The 17,684-nt window shown below is 40.2% G+C and overlaps 2 protein-coding genes across 3 annotated transcripts; both read left to right on the top strand.

The window, feature by feature from the left end:
* On the top strand, positions 1 to 7,125 carry LOC118378875 (signal recognition particle subunit SRP72-like). The gene is made up of 19 exons (XM_035765861.2): positions 1 to 257; positions 1,231 to 1,351; positions 1,501 to 1,624; positions 1,766 to 1,909; positions 2,044 to 2,155; positions 2,287 to 2,318; positions 2,439 to 2,563; positions 2,672 to 2,729; positions 2,867 to 2,998; positions 3,541 to 3,669; positions 3,788 to 3,860; positions 4,299 to 4,363; positions 4,462 to 4,557; positions 4,689 to 4,792; positions 4,936 to 5,013; positions 5,274 to 5,411; positions 5,512 to 5,549; positions 5,706 to 5,865; positions 6,045 to 7,125. The coding sequence occupies exons 1-19, from the start codon at positions 158 to 160 to the stop codon at positions 6,235 to 6,237; spliced, it is 2,022 nt and encodes a 673-aa protein (XP_035621754.1). The 5' UTR covers positions 1 to 157; the 3' UTR covers positions 6,238 to 7,125.
* Positions 7,126 to 7,863: 738 nt separating this feature from the next.
* LOC118378864 (ADP-ribosylation factor-like protein 9) lies at positions 7,864 to 13,068 on the top strand. Of its 2 annotated transcripts, none has more exons than XM_052510663.1 (4): positions 7,864 to 8,024; positions 10,749 to 10,917; positions 11,174 to 11,349; positions 11,674 to 13,068. In XM_052510663.1, the coding sequence occupies exons 3-4, from the start codon at positions 11,215 to 11,217 to the stop codon at positions 11,851 to 11,853; spliced, it is 315 nt and encodes a 104-aa protein (XP_052366623.1). In that variant the 5' UTR covers positions 7,864 to 8,024; positions 10,749 to 10,917; positions 11,174 to 11,214; the 3' UTR covers positions 11,854 to 13,068. The 2 variants fall into 2 exon arrangements, with proteins under 2 accessions (XP_052366623.1, XP_035621744.1); XM_035765851.2 differs by having other exon boundaries at positions 7,867 to 8,278.
* Positions 13,069 to 17,684: the final 4,616 nt, after the last annotated feature.

Genomic DNA, 17,684 nt, shown 5'->3' with positions numbered 1-17,684 from the left:
AAACCCACCCTGTATCTAAATACGTTTGCTAATTATGATGTTTGTCTTTTTAAATGCATGCTGGTTCTTCACTTTTTTTATTTAGCCGTTTTTGTGATTCTATCAATCCGGAAGAAACATAATTGTGCCTCCGCTGGCAGTCTGCATGGAGTGAAAGATGGCGAGTGGAGGAGGCACAGTTGCTTCGCTGTGGACAGAAGTGAATCGTTGTGGACAGAATGGAGATTTTACTCGGGCCATCAAAGCTGTCAACAAAAGTAGGGTTTTACTCTTGTTCACATGTTTGTAGCTGTCAAATCTGAATAGATGCTCTGTGTTGTTTGAGGGCTGAATGGTTACTATCCAGCTGGCGAGCGACCTAACGTTAAGTTACAACTCTTAGCTAAAAAAAATAAATATGCAGCTATAATCAAGCTAATCACTAATTAGGTAGTTTTTGTTAAATCACAATTTTCCCCCAATGATCGGAACATAGTGTAGATTTTTATTGAGAACAGTAATAGCATATTTTTACTCTGGGGATAATATTTCAAAATTGTCAGTCACATCTGAGTTGTAAACACAGTGACGTGTCCTAATTAGCTGGCTGGCTAGTTAGCTGGCTAGCTAGCAACTACACTGTTTTACTCTAGCTATCCTGTGGCTAGCAGCCTTGTATCTGCTGGGAAGTGTGATTCACAGATTTGCACTTTCATTGGAACATTATTGAGTTCTCTATGGCACACCGTAAATTGAGATTTGATTAAGTTATCGTTGGTGGTGACTGACCTGAAGGAAAATTATACTTTTGCATGTAATTACACTAAGGGCCAATCTGCGATTGCTACATCACTTTTTTTATATATATATTTTTTTATAAATACTTTTAGATTAATTATATACACTCAGTGATTCTTGACTAGAACGTATACATGCCTCATAAACTATGAACTGAGCTCAACTGTCATACATCATTAGAACCCACAATAGAAGCTTGTTTTACTCCAATGTTTGTCAACAATGTAATTGTAAACCAACGTTGTACAGTATATAACCTCAACGTGGTTGAAATGATCATTTTTATCTTATGGATGGTGAGTCCTAGCATTTGTAGCTCTGTCTATGAATTTGACAGGTTACATTTCTCCAGCCCCATCATTAAACTCTACTAAAACAGTGGTGGGGTGTATGCTTTGTTACTGTTAACTGCAGTTTGCCCCTTTTAATCTCAATTATTAATTTCTTCCACAGTTTTGCATGAAGTCAAGGAAGATGTGACAGCCCTTCACTGTAAAATAGTATGCCTGCTGCAAAATGGTAGCTTCAAAGAGGCACTGAATGTCATGAACACATATTCAAAAATACTTGGCAGGTATGTTGAATATGACTTGTGACTTTAACATAATGTTATACAGTGATAATCTTGTAGCAATGCAAAATCTATAAATTCTTGGTCTGGTTTGAGAAACTCCTGGCTGTACCCTTAGGTCAATGTTTAACACTTTCTTTGTGCTACCTCAGTGAACTCATTGTGTTTGAAAAGGCCTACTGTGAGTACCGGTTGAACAGAGTTGAAAGTGCTCTGAAGACCATTGAAGGTGTTTCAGAACAAACAGACAAGCTCAAAGAACTCTATGGTCAAGTGGTAAGACTTTATGAAAATAAGAAATGACATTAAATGTTGTTTGCACTGCTTGCCTGTCTACCCTTCAGTGGATGATCCTGCCAGCCACAGTAAACTGGCCCAATGTACTGATCCCTGACCTCCCCTTTGTTCTCACCATAGCTGTACCGTATGGAGCGCTATGACGAGTGCAAGGCTGTCTACACGGACCTGATCAGGAACTCCCAGGATGAATACGAAGAGGAGAGGAAGACAAACCTCTCAGCCGTGGTGGCTGCTATGAGCACATGGGAGAAGGCTTCTCTGGTGGGTCTTCTGCACCCAATTAGAACAGACTTCTATTCGTACTGATCTTATGAGACACTTGGTTATTGAAGCCATCTTCCCTGAGTCTCAATTTAACACTGAATAATACATTTAATTCCATCCTGTTTTTGCAGGATGATCTTGGCCTGTCAGAGACTACATATGAGCTGAGCTACAACGCTGCCTGTACTCTAATTGGTCACGGCCAACTCACGGAGGCTATGAACAAACTACAGGAAGCAGAAGGTTAGGACCACAGACAATTGCAATTCTGCATTCTACAGACATGGCCTTAATTCGAAATGCTGTGCGGTAGGTTTTGTCCAGCACTTTTATGGTTAATGTTGACCCATTTTTGTTTGTGTCATTTTTTTCAGAGCTTTGTCGTGTTTCCTTGTCTGAGGATTTGGTGAGTGTGAACTTATTTCACAGGCATAGCGCAATGTCATGGCTGAGCTTACAGATTTAAAAATGTCTTCTTTTTTTCTTCCAAATTGTGAATCGTAATTTACTTGTCTGGTTTGTGCAGGATATAACTGAGGAGGACATTGAGTCAGAGCTGGCCGTTATCCACTCCCAGATGGCCTACGTTATGCAGTTACAGGGTCGGACAGAAGTGGCGCTGCAGCTCTATAACCAAGTCATCAAGCTCAAGTGAGTGTTATTCCAAAGTGGAATCAATTGAGCCATTACATTCATTTGTATGTGCTATTGTAGGCACAGGACGAGAGAGTAGTGGAATCCGTTTTTGTTGAATCCTAGGCCATCGGATGTGGGACTTCTAGCTGTGACTGCTAACAACATCATTACAATTAACAAGGTAGATACACGCATGAACCTTCGCCTTACTGCTAGGAACTACTAAACATTGAAACAGGCTAAGCTGTTATTGACTGTGTTCTCTTATTGTTGAAGCCATGTGGGCTGACGCTGTTACTCATGCTTTTTCTCCTGCAGGACCAAAACGTGTTTGACTCTAAGAAGAAGGTGAAACTGACAAATGCTGATGGTGTCGAGTACAAGCTGGCCAAGAAACAGCTGCAAGCCATCGAATTCAACAAAGCCCTGTTGGCTATGTACACTAATCAGGTATCGGATTTGAATGCATTAACTCATTGTTAAAATTATCCTCCCCTCTTTATTCACAGCTTTATTTTGACAATTTCACTACAGACGGATGTCAAATCAAAATCAAATCAAATGTTATTTGTCACATGCGCTAAATACAACAAGTGTAAGACTTTACCATGAAATGCTTACTTACGAGCACCTTCCCAACAATGCAGTTAAAAAGTATGAAAATTGACAAATTTCAAAAGAAAATAGTAACTAAATAAAATAACACGGCTATATACAAGGAGTACTGAGTCATTGTACTGGGGTACGAGGTAGTTCGGGTGATTGAGGTAATATGTACATATAGATTTGGTTAGGTGATTGATTGAAGTACATATAGGTAGGGGGTGAAAAGTAGAATGTCCGGGTAGCCGTTTAATTAACTGTTCAGCAGTCTTATGGCTTTGGGGTTGAAGCCGTTCAGGAGCCTTTTGGTCCCAGACCAGGAAGAATGGTGAACAGGTTAGACTGGGAATCTCAACGGTCATTGCTGAGTTGTTACGGGTACCCCACAGGCGGACCAGTGCAGAAAGCTGTCGTCAGGCCTCCAGTCCCAGAACCCAGGCCACCCGCGGCCCGTTCTGATCCAGGTGGCTCAGCTGTGCAGAGAGAAGCAACACTCCAAGGCCATGGAGCTGCTTCAGGTACTTCCTGTTGACCATAGCCTAACTTGAGATACGTGTAGTTGATGTATGAATACATAAATAGCCATTGAAAGCTCTTCTATGTATAATGCTAGATGTGTGTGTTTCTGTTTTAAAGTGTTTCGCAGACCAGCACCCAGAGAGTGCATCTGGTATCAAATTAACAATGGCACAACTCTATTTGACTCAAGGTAAAGGTTGTCTTTCCCTATCCCAATTTTGTTTTGTTTTTCTGCTCGGTAACAAGCAGAAAATAGGCCTATATTTTTTATAATTGAACCTTTCTTTAACTAGGCAAGTCAGTTAAGAACAAATTCGTATTTACTATGATGGCCAACAGGGAACAACTGCCTTGTTCATGGGCAGAATGGCATATTTTTACCTTGTCAGCTCGGGGATTTGATCCAGCAACCTTTTGGTTACTGGCCCAACGCTCTAACCACTAGGCTACCTGCCGCCTATTGAAGATGATAAATTAGATTAGTGCTTAACAGTATACTTATTCATTGATACCTAGTGCTGTGCTATCATGTCATTTGATGAACAAGTGACTCCTGTTCTGTCAGAATTCAGGTGTTTGAGCACCTGACCGAGTAGTAAATAAACCTTCATTGGTGTCTTCTCCAAAGGTCACGTTACCAAAGCATGTGACATCTTGAGGTCGATCGACGATTTCAAGCACAAACAAGGGATGGTTAGTTGTTACACTTCTATTATTCTACATCTAATCATAGATTAAAAAGGAATATTACATCATAACACTCCTGCTAACAAATTGAAATTGTTTCACAGATCTCAGCTCTGGTAACGATGTACAACCACGAAGAGGACATTGACAGCGCAATTGATGTCTTCAGCCAAGCTATTCAGCACTACCAATCTGAACAGGTATTAGTCAACAAGCACATTATAAAGAAGTCAATGTAACTTTTTTTAAATACTGGAGTGTGTGTGTTGCTCCTTGTTTCTATAGTAACACTGCATTGTCCACTATTCCACTTTGTCTTCCTCCATCCCAGCCTGGTTCCTCTATTCACCTGGCACTCGTTCGAGAGGCCGCCGATTTCAAGCTGAAGTATGGACGGAAAAAGGAAGCCATCAGTGACCTGGAACAACTGTGGAAGTGAGTGATGCTCTTAACGATTGTTCTGTTTCCACTGTTGTTCTGCTTCCACTGTTGTTCTGCAGTGGTGATGCTGGTGTATGTCCTGCTTGCTCTACGTGTGGTATTCAGTGTAACAACTCATCCATCCCCTTGTTCCACAGGCAAAACACCAATGACATCCACACTTTGGCACAACTCATCTCTGCCTATTCTTTGGTCGATCAAGATAAAGCCAAGTCGTATCCTTTTTTTCTCCTCTCTGTATTTGAAACTACACATAAATAATAACTTTATTTGGAACGAATGCTTGCAATTGATCCAGCAGTCCATGCCGTTGCCACTATCATAGACATTGCCGTTCTGAAAGTTGTGCTACCTCTGATTTGGTCCAGTTCTCATTCACAGTCAAGGTGATTTTACCAGGGATATCATAAAGTGCCTAGAACTGTTTAGTGAATGGAAAAGCATATTTTATTATGTTCTTAGTCCTTTGTCCCAGCCTCAGCAAGCACCTCCCTTCCCTTGAAAGCATGTCGTTTAACGTGGACGTAGATGAGCTGGAGAACTCTCATGGCGCCAACTACGTCAGAAAGAAGGCCGCTAAAGTACCGGGAGACAACCTTCCCAAAGAACAAGGGTAAGGAGACCTAACGCTTTTAATTAAAGGCTGTGTTAATTAAGCTGCGTACTACCTGTTTTATCCATAATATTGACAGTGAAAGCCTATCTCTCCACAGCCAGGGGGATGTTAAAAAGAAGAGGAAGAAAAAGAAGGGTATGTCCTCACAACACAACTTGCAACATATGTGAATATCTTATCAACGTCCATGGGATCGGTGAAAATTGGGGGGCAAAGGGGCAGATCCTTGAGAGGTTTATAAAGTCAACATCTCTGATGGGGAATTGCTATTTTTCTCTCACCTCTGTTTAGGAAAATTGCCCAAGAACTACGACCAAACAGCGAACCCTGACCAGGAGAGATGGCTACCCATGAGAGAGCGCACTTACTACCGGGGCAGGAAGAAGGGCAAGAAGAAGGAACAAGTGGGTAAAGGCACGCAGGGGGCCACGTCAGGAGCCGCGTCCGACCTGTGAGTAATGCATCCTTGTCTCTTATCATTTGTCACTTTCATTAGCTCTAAAAGGTATATGAATCTAATAGTTAAACATTTAATACATCTGTCTGACTCCAGTTTCATTCAGTTGGCTCCCTTTTTCATGCAGTGTGTTGCATTTGGCTGGTAATCACTTCATTTTGCTGTGTTTCCAGGGATGCCAGTAAGACAGCCAACAGTCCCCCCACCTCCCCCCGGCCAGGGTCAGCCCAAGCCTCTGCCTCCACCTCGGCCCCCGCTGCCAGCAACGTTGTCCCTCCGCGACAGCAGAAGCCTGCCACTGCAGGGCCAGGGGCCCGCAAGAAGGCCCCTCAGAAGAAGAAAAAGGGAGGCAAGGGTGGCTGGTAGCCTGGAGAACGTTGCAGATATTGAGCAACACATTGGTCACCACCACATGGCCCGGAACTCACAGAATCATGAGCTTTGTCATTTTTTAAGTTGGTTCTAAATTTTTTTTTTTTTTACCAAACAAATAATGGTATCCAATTTCTTGTTGTTGAATAAGTTGCAATACATTTAGTAAAAGGCCCCAATGCTTTGTTCACGGTTAGGTTTTATTTTAAGATGCAGAAACAAATGTCTGTGAACTAAGAGACCTTGTTTGTGTTGTAGACAAGGCGTTTCTTACTAGTTTGTAATGCATATCTTCTGTGCAGAAAAAAATGACTTTTTTCTCTTCTCCCCGAGCCTGAGTATTTGAACACGGTTCCTTGACCGTGAACTAATTTCCTTGCCCACTCAATTTCAATCACTTGACCTTATTTTCAACCTAAGAGGCAAACTGTATGTCAAAGTTAATGTATATTTATTTTTAAATCCCTGCATCGTTTTCGGCTTAAAGTAAAAAGTCTGTTTTTAAACGTAGACTCAGCGATATGATGCAGAAAGTACACAGCAAAGTGGGTCAATTTCTGCAACAACTAAGAGCGTTGAAGCACGTTGCTCAACTTCTCTGCTGTTTTGGTCCCTTACCTACCACGCTGTCACAGCGTGAAGTGAACCCGTGCACAGATACTGTGTGAGAGCGAAGTGTTGCATCTTGCTCATCTCTATCGGTGCTGCTGCTCGTTGCAATGTAATTTTGCTGAGTCTACCTTTTTAATTATTGGCTAGCAGTACATAATTAGGACATTGTTTTAGGAACTGTTTACAATGATGGAAGCAAACTATTTTTGCCAAAATGTGTGTCCCATTGTTGTCTTAATAAATAGGCTTCCTTAACAACTGACAAACTGATGTTGCTTTCTTGTGTTTTTTTTAAACTTAAATTTCGCTTTGGAAAGTCTGTTATCTGGATTTATGGTCATGGAACATCTCATCCGCATTGTATGCAGTGTGCCCTCTTTAATATCAAGCGCCGCCTGCTGGATTTACTATGGAAGTGCAAAGCAGAATCGATCATTCGGATGCAATTATGCATCATTGGTGTTGCACATTTTCTGTTTCTGTTCCTTTCCATTCTGTCATTGAAGTCGTTTTTCAGTCTTACATTTGAAATTGTGACGCTACATTCCCCCACTCCCCAGCCAAGACACGTTAAATAGTTTTGACTAGATAGTATACAGTTCGTCAGAATTGACTTTTCGTAGCAGGTTATGAGAATTAGGTTACATTTAGGAAAAGGGTTAGGTTTGGCTGAAATCCACACAAAATCATTTTTTTACGGAAATTTGAGATTAGCTGTATCCCATCTAGCCATGACAATGTTATGCGCAAAGTAAGCGTGCATAGGGTGATTTCTCTACATGTCAATCAAATTGATGAGCCGAAATGAGAGGATTAATTAAACATTGACTGTGTATATGAAGGGATCAAGTCACCGCGGACAGGATAGCAAGTTTGTGTGTAATGTAGCAAAAACTGGCAAAATTGTTGAATATTGGATTTTTTAAATGTGTTATACTATATATATCTATATCTCCATATATTCTAGATCCTGCAATCATAATATTTTCTTGTCTGGTACTTCCTTCCTGTGTGCTCCTAAACGCCCGGATATCCCCTATCGCGTTGAGGTAGTTTGACTAATCCACTTGTTGTAACGACAACCAAAGACATTAGAACCAGGCTGTGACCGGGGATGCAAACGTCCAGATAATAACCATTATCACGATGTATCAAGACATGTGAAGCAGGTATTTCAAGATTTCGCAAAATTGTTTCTAACATGCCTGGTGTCAGAGAAGCTGCGGTCGTAGGTTTTACTCTCGCAGTAACCGGAGGAGTTGGGTATGTCATCTGGACTTTTGTGTCTTCGGGGGTAAAGGCAAAGAAGGCGAAGCCAAAGCCAGAGCAAGAACCAGAGAAAATAGAAAAGGACACTAGAAATGAAACTGCACAAAACGTACCAGAACGCGCAAAACAAACACCAACAGTCGTAGTAACAGAGGTAGGCTACTTTTTGTTCATCTTGTGCTTGTAAAATATTTATTTTTGATACCTCAGGGATTATGAGGCACGCCTACAGGACGGATGTTTGTGGTTGCTAGTGGAAATAACCTCACCGCAAATTGCCTCGATTTTGTTTGTCTAAATGGGATTCTTGGGACGTCCCAATTCTGACGTTAGCCCATTTGAAGTTGAAACGTTAAACGTTAAGGGTTGTGGTAAGGGTAGGAGTTAAGGTTCAGAGGGCGTTTTTACTTAGTTATAATGAATTCTTATCACTTTACAAGATCCCTGTAACACCTAAAGATTTTGCAATTGTTTTAAGATGCCATTCCCTGAGGTGTTGCTTTACTATTCAGGAACGTGTCGAGACCTGACCCTCGGAAACGACCTTCCATTAACCCTGTTGACTCATCAGTATGAACGATTTGTATATCCCTTCTGGTCCATTCAACAATAGAGCGATACGAACCTTGTTTTAGCAGGATGTTGTATCCTGTACCTTATGTTATGCCTTATTGGAACGGTTTTATCGATAATATCTTTTGGAAAAAAGTTTGGATGTTGCCAAACACTTACCTAAAGGAAGTTTCCTTTAAAATTATTCATAAATATTATCCTGCCAACCACTATATGAAGAAGTTTAAGAAAAATAAACTCAAATTGTGCCTTTTGTAATGACCATCCAGAAACGGTGTGGCATCTTTTTTGGCATTGTATTCATGTAAGGAAACTGTGGCAAGACATCAGGAGATTTATAATTGAACACATTTATGAAGATCTTACACTATTGTGGCGAGATGTACTGCTTGGATTCTTTACCTATGATAGAAATAAGTTGAAACAATTTTATGTAATTCATTTCATTATTCTTTTGGGCAAATTTCATAATCACAAATGTAAATTTCCAAACAAAACACATTTTCTTACCTTACAAAAATAAATTGAACTATATTTTAAGACAATTAATTACTCTACTAACAAAAAATCTGTTATAATTCTAAGTGTATGTATGTCCCTTATGGTCCGTGTGTAATGTGATATTGTACCCCCTAGCCCAATTGTTGTTTGTGTATTATTCATATATACTTGTGTTCCTCCCATGTACTTCCTGTATTGATTTGTTGTTAATAAAAATAAAATATAGGACTTAAGGTTAGGGTTTAAGGTAGTGACGTCCCAAATGTGCCAAAATTGCACTAACCCTAGATTTGAAAGAACTTTACAATTTCTATTGTGAAACTAGTGTCATATGTCTGTCGTAATGTTTATAAATATGTAATAAGTAAGCACTCCGATATAGCTTCTTTTCTGTGACAGATTAGTCACTGGAGTGGCTGAAAGAACTATTGTCGCTTGGTCAGCTTGACATTATAATAATGTTGCCAGACTGTATCATCATACAGTGGTAACCTGGCCCTATAGTCTATTCTCAGGCAGTGGGTCAGCTTGTACTGACCACATGATGTGACAGTTCAGTTCAGTCTCATTGACTTCTGTAGGCCTATGCTATAAAAGGCTGAAGTAAAGATAAAGCAAGAAACATGATTGTTTTTGGGCATAAATTATTCCACTATTCACAATCAAATCAAATTTGATTGGTCACATGCGCCAAATACAACAGGTGTAGACTTTATAGTGAAATGCTTATTTATGACATTCCCAACAGTGCAGAGTTAAAAAGTAAGACAAATATTTGCTGAAGGAAAAAGTAACACAATATAAACAATAACGAGGCTATATACAAAGTGTACCAGTACCGAGTCAATGTGCAGGGGTACAAGGTAGTTGAGGTAATACAGTATGCGGATGTATGTAGGGGTAAAAGTGACTAGGCAATCAGGATATATAATAAACAGGGTAGCAGCTGTGTGTGTTAGTGTCAGTGTAGTATGTGTGAGTGTGTGGGTAGACATTTGCAAGATTCTAGAATGTCCCAGTATCATGGTTTTAATTAACATTAACTCATTACTCTGGATCAGTACTTGCAGATAATACTTCCACATTAGTGACATTTTTGCCTGTATATACTTTATCTTTGCTTATGGGTTAGCATCCATAGAGATGTGTAGATGATTCTAGTTCCCAAAAGCATGTTTTAGAATGGACATCGCCATTGAGGAATTTTGCCGTTTTGAAGTAGTCAACTTGGACTTCCAATGGCTTAAGGAAGGAATAACTCAATTATACTTGTGAGCAAGTATGGTGGCAGTAAATCGCCAACCTTGGCTTTATACCTGTTCAAACAACACACTCCAGGTGGCAGTGTGCACCCTTTCAGTTTGTTTACCAATTTATAGAAGTAGTAGAATAAGAAGAAATCGTCTACTTCAAAATGGAGATGGTCTCAATGGCACTTCCCGTGCTCTCATGCTCTCATTGATGCCATAATGAGACAGATACAACATTGTGATCTCTATACATCTGGATGGTTACATCTGATGTCTCTTTGTTATTACGTGTCCTCCTAGGTGAAGCCCACAGGAAAGCAAGTCCTGGTGCTTGGCCTTGAAGGGTCAGGGAAGACCAGCCTGCTGCACTGCTTTGCCACGGGGAGTCTGGAGCAGGATGTGACCCCAACACAGGGCTTTAACGCTGTGTCCATCAATAGGGAGGACCTGCAGATCGAGTTCCTAGAAAGTGAATGCAACCTGCACATAACAATGATGAGAGTACAGAAAGTGTTAATTATCTGGATGAAATGAGAAATGGGTCTCATTATAGGTCTCATTATAGTGGAGACCTTAATTCAAACTGTTAAATATGAAAAATGTCAAATGAGTTCATCATTCAATATGCATTCATAGTATTTTCTTGTTTCACAAATGTACAAAAATGACTTCTATGATACCTTGTGGTGAAGAAATTAAATAAAAAAACATGGCATATTTTGCAGTTGGCGGCACAGAGAACCTGCAGCCCTATTGGAAGAGGTACATGTGCAAGGCTATGGTGCTGGTGTTTGTGGTGGACTCCTCAGACGCCGCCCAGTTCCCTTTGGCTAAGAAGCATCTCCACGCGCTACTCGAAACCGACCTTTACCTTCCCTTAGTGGTACTAGCCAACAAGCAGGTGAGACTGACATAAGACTCCCATCTCAAGTGTCTTTCCTTGATTCATCATGTCCTCTCTCCTGGCCTCCTTCTCAAAACGCATTGAAAACCCAAAGGGGCGTAACCCTAGAACTTCTCCTTCAATGCATTTTAAGAACGAGATAAGCAGAAAGGACATGAGGAATCGAGGGAAGACAATTCAGAAAGGGCAAAGGGTTGCATCTCAATAGTCTTGTGGGCATTTCCTTTCCTCGTCGCCTCTTTTTTTTCCATTCCCTATGAGATACTGCACCTGCTTCAGTGTCTTACCTCTGGTTTGTTCCGGTTATTCCTCCATCTCCAGGATAACCAAGGGGCCTGCAGTATCACAACGCTCCATGAAGCCCTGTCCCTGGAGGAAGTGGGGGACCAGCGCAAGCTCTTCCTCATTGGCACCCATGTCAGGAAGGGGGACACAGAGGTGAACTCTGCTGTGCAGGATGCACGGGACCTGATCATTCAAATGGTGCAGGATGGTAGATAGACTCACCATCTAGTCATCAGGTACAGATGTAGGATCTTAATTTGATCACTATTTTGTTGCTGAGAATCTTCCTGCAGAGCAGGAAATGCACATTTGTAGTGCATTTGCATTTTAAAAAGGCTTATAAAGTTGGTAATTTCCACTTGAAATGTTTGACTTGATTTGCCCTAATGAAAAAGATATCAACTTCCTATAAAAATGTATAATTATAATCCACATAATAATTAAGATTTCCTGTTGCTGCAGGATTATTTTCCTGCTGTAGCAAACTGGCTCAAATTAAGATTCTACATCTGTATGAATGACCCGCTGGCTGAGAGGGGATATCTTACTTTAATTTTACCCCTGTTCTGGCTTGCCGTCATTTGTTTTGATAGCACTAGTTACACGCTCTATTGACAGACACAATGATAGTGAAAGGCCTCATTCACATCTGTAGAATGATGATGATTCCAGAGAAGCCAAAAGCAGACAACGTGCTTATGGTCAAACTCATTTACTGGCAATTACATTAATTCATTAATTGATGATCATTTACTTGTTTTTCACATTCAGACACAATATTTCAAGGATGGTCTCAACATCTTTACCTATAGGGATTTAATTGATAATGCTTTGTGGTCATCAAAGATCTTCTCTTAGTGCTATCTACAACTGTAGAGCACAATGTAGGTTACATGTTTAGAGTCAGTGCTGCTAGGTAGTATGTTGAAGACTCTTTCAAGGTACATATAATTATTTTTGTTATTTTGCATAATAAAAGTTAAGTATTGACTATATCGTCTTGAAGGGGAACTTGCTACATAGTTATATTTTCTTAAAACCAATTTGATTGTTGTGTAACCAAAGCAATCCATCCACATATTTATTTGAAGCATTTTAAAAATGCCAAAGTACAATTTTTCATGTGTCTAGGCATGTTTATTTGGCTAACAATGTTTTGCCTTGGACTTAATTGAAGCTTTTACAGGAATAACTCTACATATAAGCCCAAAAAGTGCTTCTTGTTTTCATGTTTAACACTGGTAAAACTACTGGTATAATCTTGAGAAATAAGCAGGTTTGAAGTGCACTACTGAACAATTAATTTGTATGCCATGACTACAACAGACCTCCAAACCATTTCTGTCATTTAAGCATCAAAAAACTTATTTTTTGCAACTATTTTTCTGTTTTGTCACACCTGGTGATGTAAATAAAAACCCTTGTTGTAAATGTCGGTGTGGCTCAAAGTTTTGTATATAGGCTTACGGTGACATATAACTTATTTTTGGAGTTATAGTACAGCTAACCATAAATACTTCAGTCATTCGTTGACCTCATATCACTTTGAATTTGACATCCTTTATTGGAAGTCTTGAGAGAGAAGATCGACTCACTCCGGTTTCAACCCGCCACACTCAAGTACAGTTGAAGTGGGAAGTTTACATACACTTAGGTTGGAGTCATTAAAACTAGTTATTCAACAACTCCACTTTTTTTTTAAACAAACTATAGTTTGGCAAGTCGGTTAGGACTTTGTGCATTACACAAGTAATTCTTCCAACAATTGTTTACAGACAGATTATTTCACTTAGAATTCACTGTATCACAATTCCAGTGGGTCAGAAGTTTACATACACTAAGTTGACTGCCTTTTAAAAAGGTTGGACAATTCCAGAAAATAAAGTAATGGCTTTAGAAGCTTCTGATAGGCTAATTAACATCATTTGAGTCAATTGGAGGTGTACCTGTGGATGTATTTCAAGGCCTACCTTCAAACTCAGTGCCTCTTTGCTTGACATCATGGGATAATCAAAAGAAATCAGCCAAAAAATTGTAGTCCTCCACAAGTCTGATTAATCCTTGGGAGCAATTTCCAAACGCCTGAAGATACCATGTTCATCTATACAAACTGTTTGGCCATAATGACCATCGTTATGTTTGAAGGAAAAAGGGGGAGGCTTGCAAGTTGAAGAACACCATCCCAACCGTGAAGCACGGGGGTTGCAGCATCATGTTGTGGGGGTGCTTTGCTACAGGATGGACTGGTGCACTTCACAAAATAGATGGCATCATGAGGCTGGAAATTATGTGGATATATTGAAGCAACATCTCCAGACATCAGACAAGTTAAAGCTATGTCGCAAATTGTTCTTCCAAATGGACAATGACCCCATGCATACTTCCAAAGTTGTGGCAAACTGCCTTAAGGACAACAAAGTCAAGGTATTGCAGTGGCCATCACAAAGCCCTAACCTCAATCCTATAGAAAATTTGTGGGCAAGAACCCGAAAAAGCATGTGCGAGCAAGGAGGCCTAAAAGCCTGACTCAGTTACACCAGCTCTGTCAGGAGGAATGTGCCAAAATTCACCAAACTTATTGTGGGAAGCTTGTGGAAGGCTACCCGAAACGTTTGACCCAAGTTAAACTATTTAAAGGCAATGCTACCAAATACTAATTGAGTGTATGTAAACTTCTCACCTACTGGGAATGTGATGAAAGAAAGAAATGCTGAAAGACATTATTCTCTACTATTATTCTGACATTTCATGTTCTTAAAATAAAGTGGTGATCCTAACTGACCTAACACAGGGAATTTTTACTACGATTAAATGTCAGGAATTGTGAAAAACTGAGTTTAAATGTATTTGGCTAAGGTGTATGTAAACTTCCGACTTCAACTGTAATTCAGTCCTGCCATGTGACTTCTAATGTCATATCAACAACACAGACCATTGTGACCCAGCAGGTGAACTCAACCTGGTGCATTATAAAGCCTTTCCATCAGGCAAACAAGGTATCTGGAAAAACAGCTACGTTTGACGGGGCATGTTGTCCAAATGCGCATGCTGATTCATTATGTTACGGAGAATTTCCCTTTCTTTTAATCATAAGGGCATAAACCCAAATTAATAGTATTCTCCAAACAATTTTCTCTTTTGTAGGATTTTAATACCGATCTCATCCATCAGGGAATTCTTTATGAATTCCCTGATGAAACTGAAACAAGGTACAATAACTACTACGTTGTTATTGATTTTCTTTGTATTGTGAGGATAAATTGGAACAGGTGATAATGAACTGAAACATTCTTGTAGGATCCTGGAACTGGCACAACACAAAGAGTCCAAAACACTGGGGGTCACAACACCTTGGTAAGTAGGCTACTTTTTTCAGTATCAGTATTTGTAGATATTTTTATTCTCATGACATTAGATATAGACTTGTAAATTGTATTTTTATAAAACTATCATTGGAAAAAAGTTCAAACAAATACTATTTTGTTACATCAACATTCATAGTGAACATGTTTGAGCCATTTTCCCTATTGAATTTCACACCTTGAAAGTCTATTTTGTCATTGATCTAATCCAATGCTTACTCGGGGCAACCAGGAGTCGAGCCCCTGTCTTACTCAGCGCTGGAAGCAGTTCCAGCAGAAATAAGCCAATACCTAGCTAAGCACAAAAGATACTTCTCAGCATGGGAGAAACACCTAAGGGAATTGTCTACTAATTACACCCAGGCTGAACATTATTGATGACTCCATCAAAAGTATGAGCCAACTGTTGTAAGAAGAAAAGCATTTAAGTGCTCCATACATTACCAAATGATTGTGCAGTGTCACTACACAATTGTGAAAATGTCTGCTAAGTCTAAATATTGGTCTGTCCTAAAAGCTTGCATCAGATACAGGAGATTTGGCTCTGAGCTCCTATCAAGTGCAGGAAATACTCCTCCCAAATGAAAAGTGACATACACACATCCACACACACACACATTCATGCTACCACACATTACAACTGCTGCTACCAGACTCCTGTTAGGATTGCTAAATATTGCACAATTTAAACACTTGCCCCCCCAATCCCCCTTCCACGAAACAAGTGTACATTCTGGACTATAAATTGTGCCTTCCTGTATTATACTTATGCTAAAATGTTTATTCTATTCTACTGAGCAATTTACTTTATGTTCGCATTCTTATCATTGATTATTTCTTATTGTTGCTGCATTGTCCAGAAGGAACTTGCAAGTAATCATTTCGTTGGATGTTGTATACCATGTGTATCCAGTACATACGACTAAAAAAACATGAAACTTAAAAATGATGTTCAGGCTATTTGCCAATTTCCTGCATCCTCATTGGAGGTGACTGCTCCATTACATCCTCATATACATTACATCCATTCGAATTAAGGAGATATCTGTTGGTCAGGTTCAGAACCTGTATTAGATTACCTACTTACTTTTTTGTTTCTCAACTATCAAGCTAAATCTGTACGGAACATTAGACCAATAATCCAATCAAAGTTATTTTCAGGAAGCCCTGCCTTGTTAAATAAGCCATTCATTGAATTGAAAAGGCAACAATTGCCAGTAAGTGAGATTGAATGGCCAGTGTGGCCACAGGCAAGCTGATATCATTGTTTCTGTGCTCATTGAATTCATGTCGTAAGGTGCTGCAGAAAAAAACTATTCTCAAGTGTTCCAAGTGGTTGTAGTTGCACCACATTACGTTGCCTGGCTACACAGACTCCTTGCTCCGGACAAACGCTACACTACGCCCATGGACGTTCGTTTCCTCTCTGCAATGAGTCTGGATCTGAGTACCTCCCCGACCCTTCACAAAATTCAAACACATTTGTGGCCATCTGATTGGTCCAGAAACCAATGGGTTTGGCTAGAGCCAGAACACACGTGAGTTAATTGTGATTGGTCCAATTGCTGATGACTTTGTTTCATAAAACGCCCCTCGTGCCCCTCGTCACCACATATGACTTCAATGATGGCAGTCTCAGACTAAAGTATGTAGCCAGAACGACAGAGCAGTGGAATAATTTAGTGTGAGTCGTCAGACTACCACATAAACCTACTAGATAATTGGAGACAAATATTTGATATTCTTCAAATGTGCAGTTTATGACTAAACTATTAAGTCGAAATGAGATTACAGAAAAAGTGAATTTAGTTCCCTGGGTGCTGCCTGTAGGCAAGAGAGGTGGGCATGTCACCCTCACAATGTGTCATAATCCATATCTCGATAAACAATAAAAATCTTTACTGACATGTTGATCAGGGTCGACAGAGTCAGATCTGTCTATTCACCCCTCTAAAACACTTGCATCATTAGTGATGCATTTAACCCTTCCATTTGTCCATTGAAAGAGGAGGTTATGTATTATCACTCTGGCATGATGAGACATCCTTTAGCCCAAAGACATGGACAGTAAGTGCTCATATTTTCCTGCAGGAAAGAGGGGGAGATGAGCTCCTCCAAGAAGACACTACGTCCTTCCTCCAAGACCGCCCAGTATGAGCGCATTGTCCGCCTGGCAACACCAAAGACCAGGTCCCGAAGCTTCCAGGAAATGGAGTAGGTGGAAAATGTGATCAAAACATGCCCAGTCCATGTTGTTAAATTCTAGAGTATACGCAAGCATGCCACTTGGCCCAGACCTGGTCCTTCTGTAGCTCAGTTGGTAGAGCATGGCGCTTGTAATGCCAGGGTAGTGGGTTCGATTCCCGGGACCACCCATACGTAGAATGTATGCACACATGACTGTAAGTCGCTTTGGATAAAAGCGTCTGCTAAATGGCATATATTATATTATATTATCTAAAATTAGCCTCCTTCTTGGACTAGGAAGCCAATATTTTGACATGTTATTTCAGTAGCGAGCTGTGGTTCTGGGAGTGAGGAAACGATGGTGAGACAATAGGGGTTATTGTCCAAAGCTCAGGCCCCTGGGCTTGAGCAGACAGCCACATAAGTATTTTTATAATTCTTGAAGCGCAACAGCACATTGGGCTCAAGCCTCCTAGAAAAGATTCTCAAGCCTGCACA

The sequence above is a fragment of the Oncorhynchus keta genome, chromosome 4, assembly GCF_023373465.1.
Source record: "Oncorhynchus keta strain PuntledgeMale-10-30-2019 chromosome 4, Oket_V2, whole genome shotgun sequence".
NCBI lineage: Eukaryota > Metazoa > Chordata > Actinopteri > Salmoniformes > Salmonidae > Oncorhynchus > Oncorhynchus keta.
Note: the sequence above shows the minus strand (reverse complement) of the source record. Positions and strands in the feature narration are given on the sequence as shown.

Bases quoted from the DNA above. Each gene is read 5' to 3' on its own strand.
- LOC118378864 (XM_035765851.2), top strand. From the start codon at position 8,057: ATGCCTGGTGTCAGAGAAGCTGCGGTCGTAGGTTTTACTCTCGCAGTA. The intron at 10,918-11,173 runs GTGAATGCAACC...CATATTTTGCAG, and splicing joins GCAGATCGAGTTCCTAGAAA to TTGGCGGCACAGAGAACCTG. The intron at 11,350-11,673 runs GTGAGACTGACA...CTCCATCTCCAG, and splicing joins TGGTACTAGCCAACAAGCAG to GATAACCAAGGGGCCTGCAG.
- LOC118378875 (XM_035765861.2), top strand. From the start codon at position 158: ATGGCGAGTGGAGGAGGCACAGTTGCTTCGCTGTGGACAGAAGTGAAT. The intron at 3,861-4,298 runs GTAAAGGTTGTC...TCTTCTCCAAAG, and splicing joins ACAACTCTATTTGACTCAAG to GTCACGTTACCAAAGCATGT. The intron at 5,014-5,273 runs GTATCCTTTTTT...CCTTTGTCCCAG, and splicing joins GATCAAGATAAAGCCAAGTC to CCTCAGCAAGCACCTCCCTT.